This window comes from Mus caroli, unplaced genomic scaffold, assembly GCF_978045245.1.
Source record: "Mus caroli unplaced genomic scaffold, Mus_caroli_1 scaffold_14, whole genome shotgun sequence".
NCBI classification, from domain to species: domain Eukaryota; kingdom Metazoa; phylum Chordata; class Mammalia; order Rodentia; family Muridae; genus Mus; species Mus caroli.
Window position 1 is genome coordinate 13,869,399 of NW_028227269.1, and position 18,705 is coordinate 13,888,103.

The 18,705-nt window shown below is 48.9% G+C and overlaps 1 protein-coding gene across 3 annotated transcripts; it reads left to right on the forward strand.

The window, feature by feature from the left end:
* Nucleotides 1-2,598: 2,598 nt before the first annotated feature.
* On the forward strand, nucleotides 2,599-9,503 carry Ntsr2 (neurotensin receptor 2). Of its 3 annotated transcripts, none has more exons than XM_021179744.3 (4): nucleotides 2,599-3,442; nucleotides 5,943-6,216; nucleotides 7,669-7,759; nucleotides 9,007-9,503. In XM_021179744.3, the coding sequence occupies exons 1-4, from the start codon at nucleotides 2,819-2,821 to the stop codon at nucleotides 9,266-9,268; spliced, it is 1,251 nt and encodes a 416-aa protein (XP_021035403.1). In that variant the 5' UTR covers nucleotides 2,599-2,818; the 3' UTR covers nucleotides 9,269-9,503. The 3 variants fall into 3 exon arrangements, with proteins under 3 accessions (XP_021035403.1, XP_085686334.1, XP_029340213.1); XM_085830208.1 differs by having other exon boundaries at nucleotides 5,943-6,209; nucleotides 9,007-9,134; XM_029484353.2 differs by having other exon boundaries at nucleotides 5,943-6,035; nucleotides 9,007-9,134.
* Nucleotides 9,504-18,705: the final 9,202 nt, after the last annotated feature.

Below are 18,705 nucleotides of genomic sequence, written 5' to 3' on the forward strand. Positions count from 1 at the left end.
CTCAAACATGGGCTCAGCATTGGGGTGAAACTACAGCCAGAACCATGCAGCTCTTATCCAGCTCTGTCCCCTAGAATCTGGCAGGACTTAGACGGACTTGCTCTACCTCCAGCAGCCTTTTCTTTCCCATCTGGCCTCCATCAACATACCCCTGGGCTTTTAAGCGCATGCTACCACATTTGGCATTCTCACTTGGGTTTGGAAGATGGAATTTGAGTCCTCATATTTGCCAGAGCTCCTCTTATGTGACACTTAGACTGTGCCAAGGAGGGCTGTTATCTGTGAGTCCATGCCTTGCCGTCCTCACCACCACTGGGACACCTCAGGTCTGTGTCCTAAGCCCTAAAAGCTCAGTTTTATTTTGAACATCACCAGTTGCAGGAGTCTCTAACTTTTTAGGATATCACACTGAAGTTCTCCACCACTCCCTCAGTGATTAGACCAGGACCTGGATAGATGTCCCTTGCAGCTCCCAGCTGTCAAGAACACATAGGATGCCACCCTTGCTCTGGCAGCCATATCTCGGAGTCACATGCAAACACACAGAGCATTTTCTGCCATGATTTCACCCTTCTCATGCTTGTCCCCTGCCAAGGCCAAGACTTCTCCACCATCACAGAATGATTTCTTCTTCTAACTTTTGAGGGGAAAGCTTAGTGTGTGGGGCTGACATTGCTGGGGTCGTTCTGAGAGCCACATGCTCTTTTTACACATAACTCTCCACAAACTTTCTTGGGCTTAGACAGGAATTTCCAGGTGAAGAGTTGGGCAGTTCACAGGCCACAATGGGGGCAACTTCAACAGAGTTCTCTCATCCAGTTCCTTTATTACACGCTCTGAATGTGCCAGGGAGGGTCTGTTATTTGTGTCTCAAATCATAACACGCACAGCAGTCTCTCAGGATGAGGTGCAGATTTAGTTCACTTTTGCCATTGTAAACCAGCTAACTGATACACAGTTACACTGCTTAAGGTATATTTGAGCAAATAGCGATGCATGAATCAGCCAGTGTCCAACATTGTAATGGGTCCCACAGGGGACAGGAGGGAATGGCTTTCATAAGGCAAATCCAGAAATATTTCATGGGCTATAGTTACATAGCCACAGTATTTGCTCTGGGTTGGTAGAAGAGTCCCTGTAGTATGGTTAGTTGGCAGCTTCGGGAGGTAAAGCCAATGTTTTGTTTAATAAAGGCATTTACAGTAAATATAGCCCTTCAAGATGTGCTTATGTTTGAGCAGAGCAAGCTCATTGTATTAGCTACTTTCAGTGATGCTCAGACAAACCTGACAAGAGCATCTTCAGGGAAGAGAGGCTTTGGTTTCTGCTCCACAACACTGTGCTTCTCTGTATCTGCCTGCATGTTCATCTCTCCAACTCTGGTTTGGAGATAAAGGCATGGAGTGTGTGTTGTTCCCTGTCCATTCCCCACCTCAGAAGCCTTCCCGTATAGAAGGAGAATAAATCTCAGTTTCATTGTGGATATGGATCTGGAAGAAGATGAAACTGATTGTCACTGGGCCATACAACCTGTGGGGTTGGAAAAACAGAATCCGGAGGTATGGGTGTCAATCTAATTCTGTCCCCAGTAGACACTAGACCTCTTCTGGACAGGAAGATGGGTATCTAAAAAGTCTTCCAGCTCCAGAGTTCTCATTTCTTCATGAGCTCACAAATACGCACAGTTTAACAGATTTAACACACACTCGTCCCTCTGCTCTGAGGGTGACATCCTGGGACAGTGTGATACCAGGAGGGTGCGTGCACTGGCCACCTTCTTGCGTGCACTTGCCACACTGCAACAGAGTGTCATAGTTAGGGTTGTACTGCTGTGAACACACACCATGACCAAGGCAACTCTTATAAAAGACAACTTTTAATTGGGGCTGGCTTACAGGTTCAGAGGTTTAGTCCATTATTATCAAGGCAGGAGCATGGCAGCATCCAGGCAGGCATGGTACAGGCAGAACTGAGAGTTCTACATCTTCATCTGAAGGCTGCTATGAGAAGACACCTCCAGGCACCTAGGATGAGGGTCTTATAGCCCACACGCACAGTGACACACCTACTCCAACAAGGCCACGCCTTTTGTTGTTTTTTGTTTTTCTGAGACAGGGTTGGATGTCCTGGAACTCACTCTGTAGACCAGACTGGCATCGAACTCAGAAATTCGCCTGCCTCTGCCTCCCAAGTACTGGGATTAAAGGTGTGTGCCACCATGCCTGGCTAAGGCCACGCCTTCTAATAGTGCCACTCCCTGGGCCAAGCACATACAAACCATCACACAGAGGCAGCCAGGTTAATGAGAGCAAAGTTGCTGGAGCCTGGCAAAGCCTTCTCTGAGCCGTCTCTTTCTCAGATTGCTCATAGAAATAACAACAAACAGACGGGGGTGAGGGATGTTGCAAAGTTCAAATTCTGTGTCTGTCTGCCTATACTGTAGCTTGAGCATCTGCCTGCCAATTAACTCATTTGATCCCTAGAAAAATTCTGCAGCATGGGTAGTATTTTAAAGTTGAAAAGCAATGGGATGGGGACAGAGGGCTTTTAAAAACCTACCCACGGGTCACATGGCTTACCAGCAATGCCATCCAGGTGAACCTCAAAGGATGTCCTCCCCCACCTTTTTTCACCAACACGTGCTTTTCTGGATGAGCCGAATGGCAGAAAGATTGAAGACTGATTCTGGAACTCCCTCCAGAGGCGTGTCCTCCCAGTTTTGGAGGTTCCCAGAAAGGAGGTGGTGCTGGCTCCCTGGGCAGCTAGCCCAGGCTCTGGGCAGTGAGAGGGAGGGAGATCAGGCCACCACGAGACAGAGATGGAGACCAGCAGCCTGTGGCCCCCGAGGCCCAGCCCCAGCGCAGGGCTGAGCCTGGAGGCGCGGCTGGGCGTGGACACTCGCCTCTGGGCCAAGGTGCTGTTCACCGCGCTCTATTCGCTCATCTTCGCGCTTGGCACGGCCGGCAATGCGCTGTCCGTGCACGTGGTGCTGAAGGCGCGGGCGGGTCGCCCCGGGCGCCTGCGTTACCACGTGCTCAGCCTGGCACTGTCAGCCCTGCTGCTACTGCTGATCAGCGTGCCCATGGAGCTCTACAACTTCGTGTGGTCCCACTACCCCTGGGTCTTCGGCGATCTCGGCTGTCGTGGCTATTACTTCGTGCGCGAGCTGTGCGCCTACGCCACGGTGCTGAGCGTGGCCAGCCTGAGCGCAGAGCGCTGCCTGGCCGTGTGCCAGCCGCTGCGAGCCCGCCGCCTGCTCACCCCGCGCCGCACCCGCCGCCTGCTGTCACTGGTCTGGGTCGCCTCTCTGGGCCTTGCCCTGCCCATGGCGGTTATCATGGGACAGAAGCACGAAATGGAGAGGGCCGACGGGGAGCCTGAGCCTGCCTCACGTGTGTGCACGGTGCTAGTAAGTCACGCCACCCTCCAAGTCTTCATCCAGGTAAGGGAGTGGGGAGTGGGGCACAGTAGAAGGGGAAACCTATGTCCTACAGTTAGCGTTTAACACACACATACACACACACATACATACATACACACACACACACACACACACACTGGGGTAGTGAAAGAAACTAAAGCAATTCCTCCAGGGTCCTTCCCAGAAATTCAAAGGACCAAGGCAGGGTGCAAGCAGCATCCCTTCACTACCCGTAAGCACACAGAGGATCTGGAAGGGTAAACATGTGAAAGTGCAGAAAGGCATCTGGCTGGTGCATCAGGACATGTGTGGGATTAGGGGCTGCATAGATGACTGGACCATCATATCTTCTGCACTGAATTCCTGGCCAAGTGTGGACTGGAGTCTTGCAGCTATTGTTTGAGATTTTCAAGTCTGTGTGTGCCAGAACAATGGATTAGACTAGGGGCACACATATGGTTGTAGAACAGAAGGGTTTGTCAGGAAGAAAAACACTTGCACAACTGAAGTGGATGCAGAGCAGAAGAGGAGGGAGCTGTTAGAAGCTCAAGGGCACTGGCCAGGAGTAGAGTAGGTGGTGACCTTTTATGTGTCATTTACACAGCACCTGCCTTCTCCCACATTTATAATCCATGGGCTTTTTCTATTGCTTTGTCTCTTATGTGTAGCTGTTGGTGAGGGTCCCCAGCCTTTCTCTGCCATTGGTTTCTTTTATATTAATCTTGATACCTCTTTCTCTCTACCCTATTATTATCTTGCCACAGTACAAGGCTGCAGTGCCTGGCATAAAGCTCCCTCTCTTTCTCTGCACCATCCTATGTGTATCAGCCGGGTCTGGTGGACAGGAAGGGAGGAGTATAGGACCTATTCATCTGTCCTTCAACTACCACCTCCCTTTTCACCCAAGAGGAATCAAGAGAAACCATGGAAAGAGCCAATTGTGCCCATGTTTAACCATGTCCTACGGGGCTGCCTTATCCCTATCTGGTTCTAGTTCTCCTTGAATGGGGACAAGGGGACCAAATGCCTAACAATGGTTTGCTGGTAATGGATTTGCTTTAAAAGGAGTTTGGCATTTGAAACATCATGCCCATCTCTAGAAAGAGTGTTCAGCCATTATCTGGGAGGAAGGGAGGGAGTCCAAGGAAACTGAAGGGTTCTAGTCGGGACTCTGTTGGAAGAAACTTCAAGTTAAGAAAAGGATTCAGGACAGGGATGGTGAGTAGAACAGGGACCCTGAGTCAGAATTATCAGTTTGCTGGCTCCCAGGAGGCCCTATTTCTGTTCTCTGTCCCTGCTGGGGCAGAATGGAGTGCTTGTCTGTTGGTGTGTGTCATTCACATGCCCAGATTTGCATGGATGTCAAAAAGAAGGCATAGATGTCATGAAAATAATTAAATGTGACCTCATGAAGGTGTCAGGGATACGGCACAGCAGATCCTCACTCTGTGTCCTCTTCTCTTCTTCCCCACTTATGCTCTAGAGACCTGATCTCTAGTTTTCCTTCCCACTGGAGCACCTAACCTGGGCCACCTGAGGGCATTATCCCATGACCCCATGCAGCCTTTCCCCTTTCCCCTCTCTGCATCCTGTCCTCATGTAGTCTTTCCATAAGCATATGAATAAGATGTACAACCTGCAGGCGCTACCCATGTGGCCTCTAGGAAAATCATTAAAAGAATGAGTAGAGAGAAAGTTCCCACAAGCCACTCCCTCTGCTGTCTTTGCCCTGGGTATGTCCAGGCGGCCCCACTTCACTGGGGACTCATAGTGACCCAGCTCTGGCATGGACTCCCTTTTGCCACATGGCTCTGGATGCTGTTGTTCCCCTTGCTGGGTAGACTGAGAGGCATTTCCCAGAGCTAACACTTATTGCAACCTCCTGGCCTGATTCCCAACATGTGAGGGTGTGATAATGGACTGTGATTTTTTAAAAAAGATGCATTTAAATTTTAATCATGTGTATATGTCTGGGTATATGGGTATGTCCACATGAGTGCAGGTGCCTGAAGAGGCCGAAAGAGGACATCAGATTCCCTAGGGCCAGAATTACAGGCTGCTGTGAGCTCCCCAGGGTGGATGTTGGGGACAGAACTCTGGTGTTTTCCAAGAGCAGTAAGTGCTCTTAACCACTGGACCTTCTCTCCAGCCCACAGACTGTTGTTTTTAAATGAAGGTATCTATCGAGCGGGAGCCATTTGAATATAAAGGCTGAAAAGCTGGGGCACTCAGGGTCCTGTTTCCAGAGCTGAGAAGAAAGTGGGCTGAGGAGACTGAGCACTCAGTGATGTGTCTGTTTCCTTGGAAAGAATTTGATTCCTGTACATAGGGAAGTATGACTTCTCTGTGACCTTGGGCTTGCAATGTAGCATTGTAGTTCTGAGACTTTCCTTAGCTTTGCCTTCCAGGACGTTGATCCCCTACTTCTGTTGATGCAGATTCTTAGCACAGAGCAAACCTGATGTCCAGAGCCACAGGCCTTTGGTGGCTGCCCCCATAACACTCGGCATTACCTTTATAGGTGAACGTGCTGGTCTCCTTCGTTCTGCCCTTGGCACTCACTGCTTTCCTGAATGGGATCACTGTCAACCACCTGATGGCCCTCTACTCCCAGGTACCATCAGCTTCTGCCCAAGTCAACTCCATCCCCAGCCGCCTGGAGCTCCTGAGTGAGGAAGGCCTCCTGGGCTTCATCACATGGAGAAAGACCCTCTCCCTGGGGGTCCAAGCCAGCCTGGTGAGACACAAGGATGCCAGCCAAATCCGCAGCCTCCAGCACAGCGCCCAGGTTCTCAGTTAAGTCCTCTACCACAATACCCTGAGGGAGAGGAGCCCAGGTACCAGGGATTGTGTCCATCAGTTCCTGACTAGATGACCTTGGCAAGCTACTGCCCCTCTCTAGGCCTCCTTCTTCCTGTACCTCAAAAGCACAATGGGATAGTTAAAAGAAAGAACTGGAATTTTATGCATGAAATTACAGATCCACACAGGGAGTGGCATACCCACACAGGAGGGTCTTGGCTCTGTTTCAGAAAGTTGGGCTGTGTGGGAAAGCCAAAAGTAGTTCTAGAGAAGGACTGCAGTCTGCCTATTGTGGATTCTCAGACTGGCTGGGTCCCCATATCCCATTTTCCTCTACCACTCCCCTCTCTTGCTCACAGCATTCATCTGTTTGCTTGCCTGCCTTTGTAAGGATCCAGAACAATCTGGCCTTGTAAGAAACACTTTTTAAAGGAACAGGAAAACAGGTCTCTCCAAGTGCCCATCTGCCCTAGTTGAAATCTGGGCACCAGCTGAAGTCTGGGAGGATCCAATGAGGCAGATCTGTGTTCTTTGCAACATCCCCATCTTGTGGGAAAAGATGTAAGTGCTGAGTGCACTGGATGTGATGAGTCACACATAATCAGCCCAGGAAGGTGTCAGGCTTCACTTTGTAGTCGCTGAGCAGAACGGTCCAAGAACCAATGTCTGGAAGATCTGTTGTCTTCATAGCTCTTTAGCATATGGGCCAAATCATACTCCTAAACTTCAAGGTCTGAGGCAGTGATCCAGGACATTGTAAGAGCCAGAGTGCAGGGCCCAGCCATGAGATTCCAACCCAAGAGGCCTTGAGTGGGTTGATGAATTTGAATTTCTACCAGAATACCAGTCAATGCTACTGCTGCAGGGATCACAAAGGGTAATATGTGGGTGGTTGCTCATGTAGGAGAGAGAAGGCTGTCAGAGTCCAGAGGGAAGGAGACAGAAGCTTCATAAGGTAGCAGCCGTGAGGACAAGGTAGAAACAGAGTGGACAGTCCCTGAGGAAGAACCCATTAAAAGACAAGATGTGGAAGGAGAGAAAGCTAAGAAGACTGTAGCTTGAGGTCTGATGATGGAACTACCATGCACGCAGAAGGAAAAGGAAGAGCTGAGGCAGAGCCTTTGCAATGAATGCACAGAAGGCATTTATATAATGCTGCATATGCAATCATCCAGGTAGGAATATCTAGTCCTAAGTTGAGAGTACATTCCAGTAGCCAGTGGAAGATTTTGGAAGCCTGTTGTGTCCAAGGACATGGAAGGTTCGTATTCAATAACTTTAAAATTCTCTTCCCATCCTTTGGCTCCAGGAAGATGCCACAGGAATTGCTGTTGTCACCTTGGGCATGCTTTTCCCTCAACAATGATGTAACTGAGAACATGTTTGCTTTCTGTCTGCTATGCCCTCTCTCTCTCTCTCTCTCTCTCTCTCCCACTCTCCTTCAGGAGCCATCGTTGCTGTGTATGTCATCTGCTGGCTGCCGTACCATGCCCGCAGGCTCATGTATTGCTACATCCCCGATGATGGATGGACTAAGTAAGTGTGCCATGGCTCTCTGGCCACTGAGAAGAGACTTTTGGGTTGGGCTGGAGCCAGACAATGGAGCTTCAGCTGGAGTTTTCTGAATCTTTGGCCTGTAGTCTATCTGGTCCTGCTCAGGCTGTACTTTCAAAATCTTCCAGCTGAAGGTGGAAGACAAGGGTTTGTGGGCTTTCTTGTTTGTTTTGAGGCAAAGTCTTGCTATAGAGCCTTACCTGGCCTACTACTTTCTTTGTGGCCAAGCATGGCAGTCCTTCTGCCTCAGTCTTCCAAGAACTGGGATAACAGCATGTGTCATGCCTGGCAGGATCAGGGCATTCTCTAAATATCTTCCTGACATGGTAAGGCCATGGTTATGACAAGCCTTGTAGAGAGAAGTCAGGACTATGAGCATCTTGACACCAGAACAGACCAAAGTCTGCAGCCCAGACAGGGTGGGGACAGCCATGTTATTAAAGACTCAACATAGGTCGATGAGCTGATAAAGGCCACATGGCGATCAATAGACCCTCTTTTATTACAGTTAAAGAAAAGAAAGTTTATGGGCTGCAAATATAGCTCAATTGACAGAGTCTTTGCCTAATATGAACCAAGCACTGAATTTGATCCACAGCATCACATATGGTGATGCACATCTGTAGTCCCAGCACTCGTGAAGTGCATGCAGGAGTACCAGAAGGTCAAGGTTAGCCTTGACTACATGAAACATTGAAGGCTAGCCTGAGCTACACGAGAGTCTTTTGGAAATCACTATTCCTGTGATCACAACTATAAGCCAAACACCCAACAGAGTAGAGATCCCGAAATGACTTAGCTGTGTCCACAGGTACCTCATCTTCAGGAGCAAGCAGCACTTCTCGCACACATGTGCGTACAGAAGCAAGCCCCTAACACTGCAAAGAACCTGCCACGTGGAGGAGGATGGCTGGGGAAAATCTTCCCTTCTTAGTGAAGTCATACCTCCTCAACCATAGCACAGGGCTCCCAGCATCTCACTGCCCTAGGCAGGTAACCTCTGTTATTGGGGCTGTTGTCTGCTTTATAGATGATCAGTCATCATAGCCAGGAAGTCACAGAGGCTGGATGGAATGCATCAGGGAAGGAAAGCAATAGAAATGTATACTATTTCCATTGAGCCCTGTCAACAGAAAGAACTTCCTTGCTCACCTGGCACTTCGGATGGGGACTTGAGGGCCATGTAAGAGGGGACAGCCTCTAACTGGACCTCTGGGTTTGCCTTCCAGTGAGCTCTATGACTTCTATCACTATTTCTACATGGTGACCAACACGCTCTTCTATGTCAGCTCGGCAGTGACCCCAGTCCTCTACAATGCCGTGTCTTCCTCCTTCAGAAAGCTCTTCCTGGAATCCCTCAGCTCCCTGTGTGGTGAACAGCACTCTGTGGTGCCCTTACCCCAAGAAGCCCCAGAGTCAACCACTAGTACATACAGTTTCCGGCTTTGGGGATCCCCAAGAAACCCCAGCCTGGGTGAAATACAAGTGTGAAGAGAACAAACAATGGCTGTTTGGGACACACCCATCAGATAAGCCATGCCATCACTAACAGTCCAAGCGGACCTACTGACCCAGTGCAGTCATTGACCAGTGCATACTGCAGGCAAGCCACGTAACACCTGCCCTCAGCTTCCCACCTGTGCAACCAAGGTGTAGAATAGGATGCATTGCCTAGTGATGAAGGTGCCCAGTGCCAGGCCTGGTATAGAGCCAGTACTCAATAAATTTTAGCTGGTGCTATTTTTTTTGCTTGCTCTCTCTCTCTCTCTCTCTCTCATTCTCTCTCTCTCATTCTCTCTCTCTCTCTCTCTCTCTCTCTCTCATTCTCTCTCTCTCTCTCTCTCTCTCTCTCTCTGTGTGTGTGTGTGTGTGTGTCTGGTATGATCTCATGTGTATGCAGATACATGGATGCGCCCAGGTACCTGTGTATGTGGAGGTCAAAGGTTAATCATCCACCTTGCTTTTGAGACATAGTCTCTCACTGGTCTTGAGCTCAACAAACATACTAGGCTAGCGGGTCAGAGAATTCCAAGGGTCCTGTCACCGGCTCTCTAGCACTAGGATTATAAGTGCATGCCACCACACCCAGTAACAACAACAACAACAACAAAGCCCCCATGAATAATGGTAACCAAGCCTGAGTCTTCTTGCTTGATGGCAAGGACTTTGCTGGTAGTCATCACCTCAGGCCTGCTAGAACTCCTACGTTAGTAGTACTGTAGGTGTGAGTTCTCTGGACATCTGCTGTAGCTCTGTGCTCATAGAGTTCAGGCAAAATGTCCTATAAGTTTTCACAAATGACAACCAAGTGACACACAGGTACTGGCTGGGTGGTAGCATTGTGGGAGCTGTAGTGAAGCTCTATCTACAGTCCCCTCTAGGTGAGGACAGCTGCTTGCAAACAGACATATTCTATAGGCTTTGGAATGGTATCCCCAGCTTCCTGCCAACCTCTGCCTATGTGATGTTTATCTGTGGCAGCCAGGAGAGCTGGCAGGACAATGGCTTTGTGGCTGAGGGAAACAGCTACATGCTGTGCTGGCCCCCAAACACATAGGCCTAGCTGCACTTGAGCAGCTCCACCCTGGACGAAAGGAAAATCCAGGTCTTGTGAGTATTGGCCAGGCTTAAGTCCCTTGGACTGCCACCCTGCACAAGGCCTCCACTGCACATTGTAGCCCTGCTGTCAAGCCAAGAGAGAAACCCTGATTCTTCCTGGATGTGGAATATGCTATAGGAGGCAGATAGGCTTTGGACTATGAGGGGTTGGAAGAGTGGAGGTCCCATCTGATAGCCTGTCTGCTCCCTCAAATTCATCCAGCTCAGCACCCACTATCACCCTCTACCAGAGATCTTTATTATTACACTAGTTTATATACACATGCATCACATGTATGACATATATACATACATGTCACATGTCTCATACATGCCCCTGTCCCAGTCCTTTCTTCCCGCGGAGACAAGAACGACATGGACACCAAGTCGGGTTCACGCAACAGCTTCTTCTTTTACTCCTTCTTGCAGCATTTCTTATACAGCTCTCTCTACTTAGGCAAGGGCAACAACAACAACAACACTCCTATACTCGCGCAGACTGACCTTATCTAGCTCCACCCCACTTCACCCAATCAGAATTCACACACGCTCCAGGCACGAACTCAGATCGGTCACCGATAGGCTGACAGGTCCTGATAGTGGGGTTACAGTCCAGCCTGGCAGGCAGCCCACGAATGCAGCCTCACTGCGCATGTTCGGGCAAGACAGTAAACATGCGGGGGTTCACGGGGCCTGGCAATGAGCCAGGGCACCGTCTTGACCCATGCGGCCTCACCCGCTTCCCGAATGCCCCATCACACATTTCGTGCATTATGCACACTACATGTTTTAGGCATTCATCACACAGGCACCATTCAACACTAGACACTCATTTTACACATACATGTCCCACACATCCTACACATCAATACCTTATCACACATTACATACATGTACCATACCCAAAACAATAGTCATTACATGAATATCATACATCCCAGATAAATGTCACATATCCATAAATAACACACACACACACACACACACACACCCCACAGAGGCAGGCTGCCCTGACTTTACATACTTGGAGGTGACTGTTCTCCAGCCCCAGAGTCCTTGAGTTCCAGCCAGAATCACTGAACATAGTTCCTAGAGCTTACATCCCACTGTCCTGAGTGACCAGAAGACCCTGGCTCAGGGTAGAAATAAAGAACTACTGCTTACCTGGAGTGGCTGTGTGTGGCTGTCAAGACCATGTAACACAAATGACACAGCTGCAAAGAACCCCAGGTGATTCTCACACTTGCAGAGGCTGCAGATCTGAAAGCCAGGTCTCCTGGTCTCCTAGTTAACTTCAGCTGTCAACTTAAAACAGCCCAGAGGCATCTCAGGTGGGGGGATTACCCTATCAGATCAGCCTATCATCATGACTGTGGGACATAGTTCCATTGTTAATTGATTTATCAAGGCTCAGCCCACTATGGGTGGTACCATTCCTAGGCAGGGGGTGGGGCTGGGCTGTATAAGAAAGGTATCTAAACAGAATCATGGGAGAGAGCCAATAAACAACATTTCTCCTCTCCTGCCTTTAGTTCCCACCCTGACCCCCCGCATGTTTACTGTCTTGCCCGAACATGCGCAGTGAGGCTGCATTCGTGGGCTGCCTGCCAGGCTGGACTGTAACCCCACTATCAGGACCTGTCAGCCTATCGGTGACCGATCTGAGTTCGTGCCTGGAGCGTGTGTGAATTCTGATTGGGTGAAGTGGGGTGGAGCTAGATGAGGTCAGTCTGCGCGAGTATAGGAGTGTTGTTGTTGTTGCCCTTGCCTAAGTAGAGAGAGCTGTATAAGAAATGCTGCAAGAAGGAGTAAAAGAAGAAGCTGTTGCGTGAACCCGACTTGGTGTCCATGTCGTTCTTGTCTCCGCGGGAAGAAAGGACTGGGACAGGGGCATGTATGAGACATGTGACATGTATGTATATATGTCATACATGTGATGCATGTGTATATAAACTAGTGTAATAATAAAGATCTCTGGTAGAGGGTGATAGTGGGTGCTGAGCTGGATGAATTTGAGGGAGCAGACAGGCTATCAGATGGGACCTCCACTCTTCCAACCCCTCATAGTCCAAAGCCTATCTGCAGCAGTTCCAAACCTTCCTAATGCTGTGACCCTTTAATACAGTTCCTTGTGTTGTGGTGACCCCCAACCATAAAATCATTTTCATTGCTACTTCATAATTGTAATTGTGCTGCTGCAATGAATTGTGATGTAAAGAATCTGTTTTCTGATAGTCTTAGGCAAGCCCTGTGAAAGGGTCACCATTCAAATGGATCAGGATCCACAGGTTGAGAAACACTGCTCTGGCCAATTACATGGTAGTGGCTCATTCCCAAATGAGGCTAGAATCCTGAGGCACTGAGGGTTAGGTGGGACCAGTATGTCACTAGGGGGCACAATACCTCTTTTTAAAGATCATGAGAAACCCCACCTTGGAGGTCAGGAGTGTAACTATGGAGGAGCTTCTACTGAAGAGGAACAGGCACAAGCATGGCCCAGGTCTCCGGGGAGAAGACAAGAGCTTGCCAACATTTAATGAAGAAAGAGGGAAAGAAACTGGGGCAGTATATTCAGCGATTGACAAATGCAGTCACAGAATTCTTGTTTCTTCTCTGGGCATGGAGGGTTTTTAAAAATCTGCACTGGCCTTTCCGATGGTTTTGTCCATTAAGATGCTAATCTTTTCTGAGCTGGGACATCTGCCCAGGCAAGCAGATTGAAAAAAAGAAATGAGCTCAGTCAAGGCAGCCTGAGTTCATGTCCTCCCTCAGATAAACACTGTCTGTGAAAGCTGAAGCCAGAGCTCATGGTTTTGGCACAAATCTCTGAATGAAAAGAGATTTACACACTTCAGTGATGGCATCATCAGACACTTAGCAGAAGATGCAAAGTCTAGTGGGTTTGCTATAGACTCAAATCCAACTTGAAGCCCTGCAAGTGGGCTTCCAGTGAAAAAAATATGGGACCAATATGCTTATCCAATACAGAGCTAGAGAAGGCAAGAGTATCTTCTAAAATGACATCTGCAGAAGTTAAGATGGAAAACATCTGTAATGCTAACAGGAGCTACTACACTTGAAGGTGAGGGTCTGGGTCTACTTTTTCCTCATTTAACATCAGGGTAATTTCCCACAGATCACTTAGCCTCTTTGCTTGTTAAGATGGCCCCAATCGTGCCTACTTCAGAGCACTATTGCATTAACAGAATGTCATCATGGGTGTTAGTCACTTAGTGAGTGCCTGGCACTCAGCAAAGGCTCAGTAGTGCTTGCTACTCCTTGGATTTTGCTTTGTGGATAGCAAACATTTTGGAGAGTTGGGTATCTGGCTAAGGCTTGCCACAGTCTTACACTGCAGCTACAGAGTAAGTTGGGAGCTACTTGGCTTTTTTGGTGTTAAAATGCAGATGGAAGCTTTCCATGTGGAATCTCCGTCCCTAGTCTCTGCTGCCCCATTTCTTCCCTTTTCGTTGTTAGTTCAGAATGAAGCTGGTAGGAGTATTGATCCGAGAGAGCAGATTTGGATCTTGTTGATAAGTGAGACCAGGAGCAGTGTGTACATATCAGCCTTGCCTCTTAGAACAGTCAAAGCCTCCAAAATAACCAAAGAGCAAAGCCAAAGACAAGCTTTGCCAATTAGAGAAACTGAACTCATCAGATTCTTCTTTAATTGACAAATATAGAAAACATGACCCCAGCACAGGGCCCGAAGAGGGGTATGCAGGGCTGCTGGGGCACACTCCTGAAGGGGACTATGATCGGAGTTGATGGTGACATGGTTTTCACACTTCCAAAGAAACATGGCTCCTCCACAGCAAAGAGCTATGAAGGGAGGAAGCCGCTGGGACCAGGAGATGCTGGAAGCAAGATCAGGATAGAGGAACTCACAGCAGGGACATTTTGTTACGGTTTCATGGCCTACTTGGGAGTTTTTCTGGAGGAGGAAAGAGGAACAGAGACAAAGCCAGAGCTGGGAGCTGTGAACAATACCAGAGCTAACAAGGTACCACAGGATTCCTGAGACAGAAGATCAGGAACATCATAGGAAGTTTTAAATGCCCCATATTATTGACACACACGAGTAGAATTCAGTGTGATTTTTCTTTTATGTGTGGGAGTGCTTGTGGGGCGATGAGCTGTGCACAGACAGCCTGGTCCCCGGTTAAGCACAGACAGCCTGGTCCCCGGTTAAGCACAAACCTTGAACCCAGGTGATCTGGTAAGTGGTTACTTCCAGCCTGCAGGGCACCACAGGTGTTTGGCCACGCCTCCTGGGCCCCTGGCTCCTCCTGTTGCAGCTACAGCCCCCCACAACTCCCCGCCCCGCCCCCTGCCGAGAGGTGTGTGGCTATCAGTCACATAGGCAATGCCCCAAGCTCCTGGTATTCTGTCTGGACTCCACCCCCACAGTTACCTCGCAACAGCCAGATATGCTCCTCCCCAGTTACCCGACAACAGCTAGGTAGGCCCAGCCCGCTATAAAGGAGACTACTTGCCTCCTCACTCTCTTATCCTCTTGCTGCTTCTACTTTCTTACTCTTGCCTTTCACCCTCTTGCTCCCCCTCCCTTCCCCCCTCTCATCCCCCCTCTCCCCACGTGGCCATGGTCAGCCTCTACTTCCCTACTCTCTCTCTCTCTCTGCCTTACAATAAACTACCTAAAACCATGGACTGCCTCTTTTCATTGGGACCCACTATGCTGGAGCAATAGAGCAGGTCTTCCCCTAACAAGCCTCGCGTCTCCCTCCGGAGCCTCTCAGCATTCCCAGACGGTCTCCACCAACCCAAGCCACCCACTCCCAAGCCACCCACCTGAGCTAGCTGATGACTCTCATTTCCTCAGTAACCAACCAGAGCTCTCTCCTCCCTGCTCTTTTCCTTTTGGCCCCCAGGCCAGAGTCTGCCCCGCAGGCCCCCCTTCTGTTCTCAGCTCTTCAGCAACATCCAGCAGTGTCTGAGGTACCCAAGACTGAGAACCTGATGTCCCTGGCCTCCATGTGGCCCAGGAACCCCAGAACTGGCTCTTCCGCAGCCCCCAACAGCGTCTGGTGCCCGAGAGTCTGAATCCAGCTGGTCCTCGGGGACCTCAGACAGTACCTTCCCCACCTCTGGAGCAGGGTCCTGTGGCTTCTCACACCTGCCGGGCAGCCACTGTGGGGTGCGCAGTCAAACTTCCCGTGTCTGCCTCGCCCAGCAGCCTGAGCCCCGAGCAGGTGCGGGACCCCAATTTTAACTCACAAGTGCTGACTGTTAAGAACGCGCAGTATGTGGGTACAGTGCTCAAGAATGCTGGAACAAGGCCTCAGATCTCCTGGAACGGGAGTTATAAACAGTTATGAACAGCCACGTGGCACTGAGCCTAGGTCCTCTAGAAGAGCAGCGTGTGCTCATAACTACTGAGCTATCTCTCTAGCCTCCATTGTGATATTTCAATGCGTTCCCATGACATATTTGGCAGCCCCCCCCTTTTGTTGTTTTCGGACTTCAGGCTTCTCCATTCTAGATCTTTATAATGACATTTTATGTGACTGTTGATCACAGCCATCCCCCATGCTTGAGAACATCACAAATCTCCTCTGTGTGCTGGAGCCCCACTGTCAACAGCTCTCTACTCCATCTTCTACAGGCTCACTTTTTCCAGCCTCCGGAGATCAGTGTTCTTCATTCTGGATGACTTTCTTCAGCTTCCAAGTACAACAGAACACAGTGCTGCTTGCGTGCCTGGTTCAGTGAGAAAGTCTATTGGGGGATAGATATGGGCTTGTGTAGGCTGGGCAAGTGCTTAACCAAATGATCTACATTCTCAGCCTTTATTGGAAAGTTTTGATAGGAAAAGTGATAGGATAAAATCCAAGAAACATGTGCTTCAGTTGTAAACCAAACACTATAAATCAATTATTTCTACATATTCTGGCTCACCAGGGAGGGCCTATAGTGGCATGTGAGCCTCTGTGTCCCCAACAGAAAGAAGACCAGAAGGGAACAGAGACCAAGAAAGCTGTTCTTATCAGAGTTGAGAACTCTAAGGGGCTTGACCAGATTTACTCAAGTAAAACTGAGGAGCTGAAGTTCGATGTGCATGTGGAACAGGGGTGGAGGTCAACCCAGACGGAGCCGCCCTTGGGAAGGTGTAAGGAAATCCGGGGTGGTGTTTAACTGTTTGTGATCAGAAATGGTGAGGGAATGCAATTAACTGTAAGAACAGCAGGCATGTCTCTGCCAGGGGACCAGGATCTGGAGCCTCTGAAGACAGACTTTAAAGGTGACAAATATATTCTCAAGTGAGAATTATGGGGAGCAATGAAGACAGCCAATTCCTTAAGACTGGGACAGCCATAGCATGGTATGTATGAACCGTGGGCTAGATGTCGGGCACTTTAAGATCCCAAGAACATAACAATGTGACAACTACAGCAAGAGGTCTAGACATGCATGTCTAAGAGGAGAAGCCCTTTTATGCCAATGTGAATTCTTCAAACACTGCTGGCTAAGTTTCCAGAGATGTAGAAATACAGGAGTGGCCACGTTCTGAGGAAGCACCCTGATGGGTGATTGGAAGATGGGCCAACACTAAGGAAAGCGGGATGAAGTCACCAGAGAAAGCCAGGCAGATGTGGATAGATCAAGTCCTGGCAGGGAGTACAAACCTGAGCTATACAGCATCTCCTGAGTGGCTTATTCCATGCAGGGAGAGAAGTTAACATCTGCACTTAGAACAGGGTGGAGAGAGTGTTATATAAATGTTAAGTAGTAAGTGTGTGTTTCCTTACATATGTGAAAATGTACACATTTTATTTGCCTGGCACATAAAATTGGCAGGCCTCAAACATGGGTGTCATCTATCTCAAGGAGTCCAAGCTGACCAAATAGATAGGCATACGCTGGCAAAAACAAATGTCTGGGCAGAAAACTCAAGAAATTAAAAAAAAAAAAAAAAGGACTCTAATCTGGACTTGCCCATTCCTGTCCTAGGACCACAGATACAGAGGAAGAGAGGAGGTGTCTTAAAAAGGTTAAAACCAGCAACCAGTGCTGAGCCATTTGGGAGAAAGGAGACAGGAGAAGGGCGTGGCAGAGAGGAAGATCATCGAAGGCTGGGAGCAATTGAGAATGAGGAAAGGGAGTGCTGGGAGCTATGGCCTTCGCCAGGGTTGGGAAGGTGATTGCACAGAAACAACCATGAAGGTGGGCAGCTCCCGCAGGAGGCAGTCTCCATGGTTCCACACAGCTTCTCAGCTGAGGAACTAGTTAGAAAGCACCTGGGTGGGAGTCTGAGACAGCCAGACAGCCACAGCAGGTGGGCCCATGATAAAAATGGATAGGGACGACTTGACAGATTGCTAAGTGTGATGGTTAATACTGTCAAAGTAGTAGGGATTGAGAGTCACCAAGGTTAATATTGTCAAGCTTTAGACATATCTGCTGGCAAGATTTTAGACTGGATTGGCTGAGGTGAGACTATCCACACTAAATGTAAATGACACAGTTCCATGGGCTAGAGTTCCATAGTGAATGAATGAAGAAAAGAAATAGAGCAGAGCACCAACCTGCATTTATCTCTGCATTTCCTGACTGGATACAATGTGACAAGCTAAAGCCAGGCATGGTGTCTCAGGCCTTTAATCCCAGCACTCAGGAGGCAGAGGCAGGTGGATTTCTGAGTTCGAGGCCAGCCTGGTCTACAAAGTGAGTTCCAGGACAGAAAAACCCTGTCTCAAAAAACAAACAAATAAACAAACAAACAAACAAAAAAACCAATGTGACCAGCTGCCTCAAGCAACTACGGCCATGCCTTCCCCATCATGACTGTACTCTCAAACTCAGTGGAAAGAAACCCTTCCTTCCTTCCTTCCTTAAGTGCCTTCTGTCAGGTATTTTTCATAGCAACAAGCAAAGTAGGTAATACACAAAGTTTCTCAGCACCACATGAAGTAGTTTGAGACAGGAGTGTGCAACCGGCATCGAATCTATGAGGCCAAAGAACCCGTGATCCAACAATTAAACTATGTCCAGACAACAAGTGAACTCGGAAATCTCAGGAGCTTGATCAGGGGATCAGTGGGGTGGGGTAGCTTGGAGGGTGTCATGGGTTCTCGTCATAGACCACCATGAAGAGGAGCAAGATGGCTGTTTATGGTCCTGGCCCCTTTCATTTCTTGAGCCTCCCTCCTAAATGCATAGTCACATTCTGTGTCAATACCCAAGTTTCAACACTGTCAAAAGGTGAGCAGTGAGCAGTCTTAGAAACCAGAGCAAGCTTTTTACTAAGAGTTTTTCATCTCCCAAGAGATCACCCATGTTAATCACAGACGTAAGGGGGCAAGTCCTGT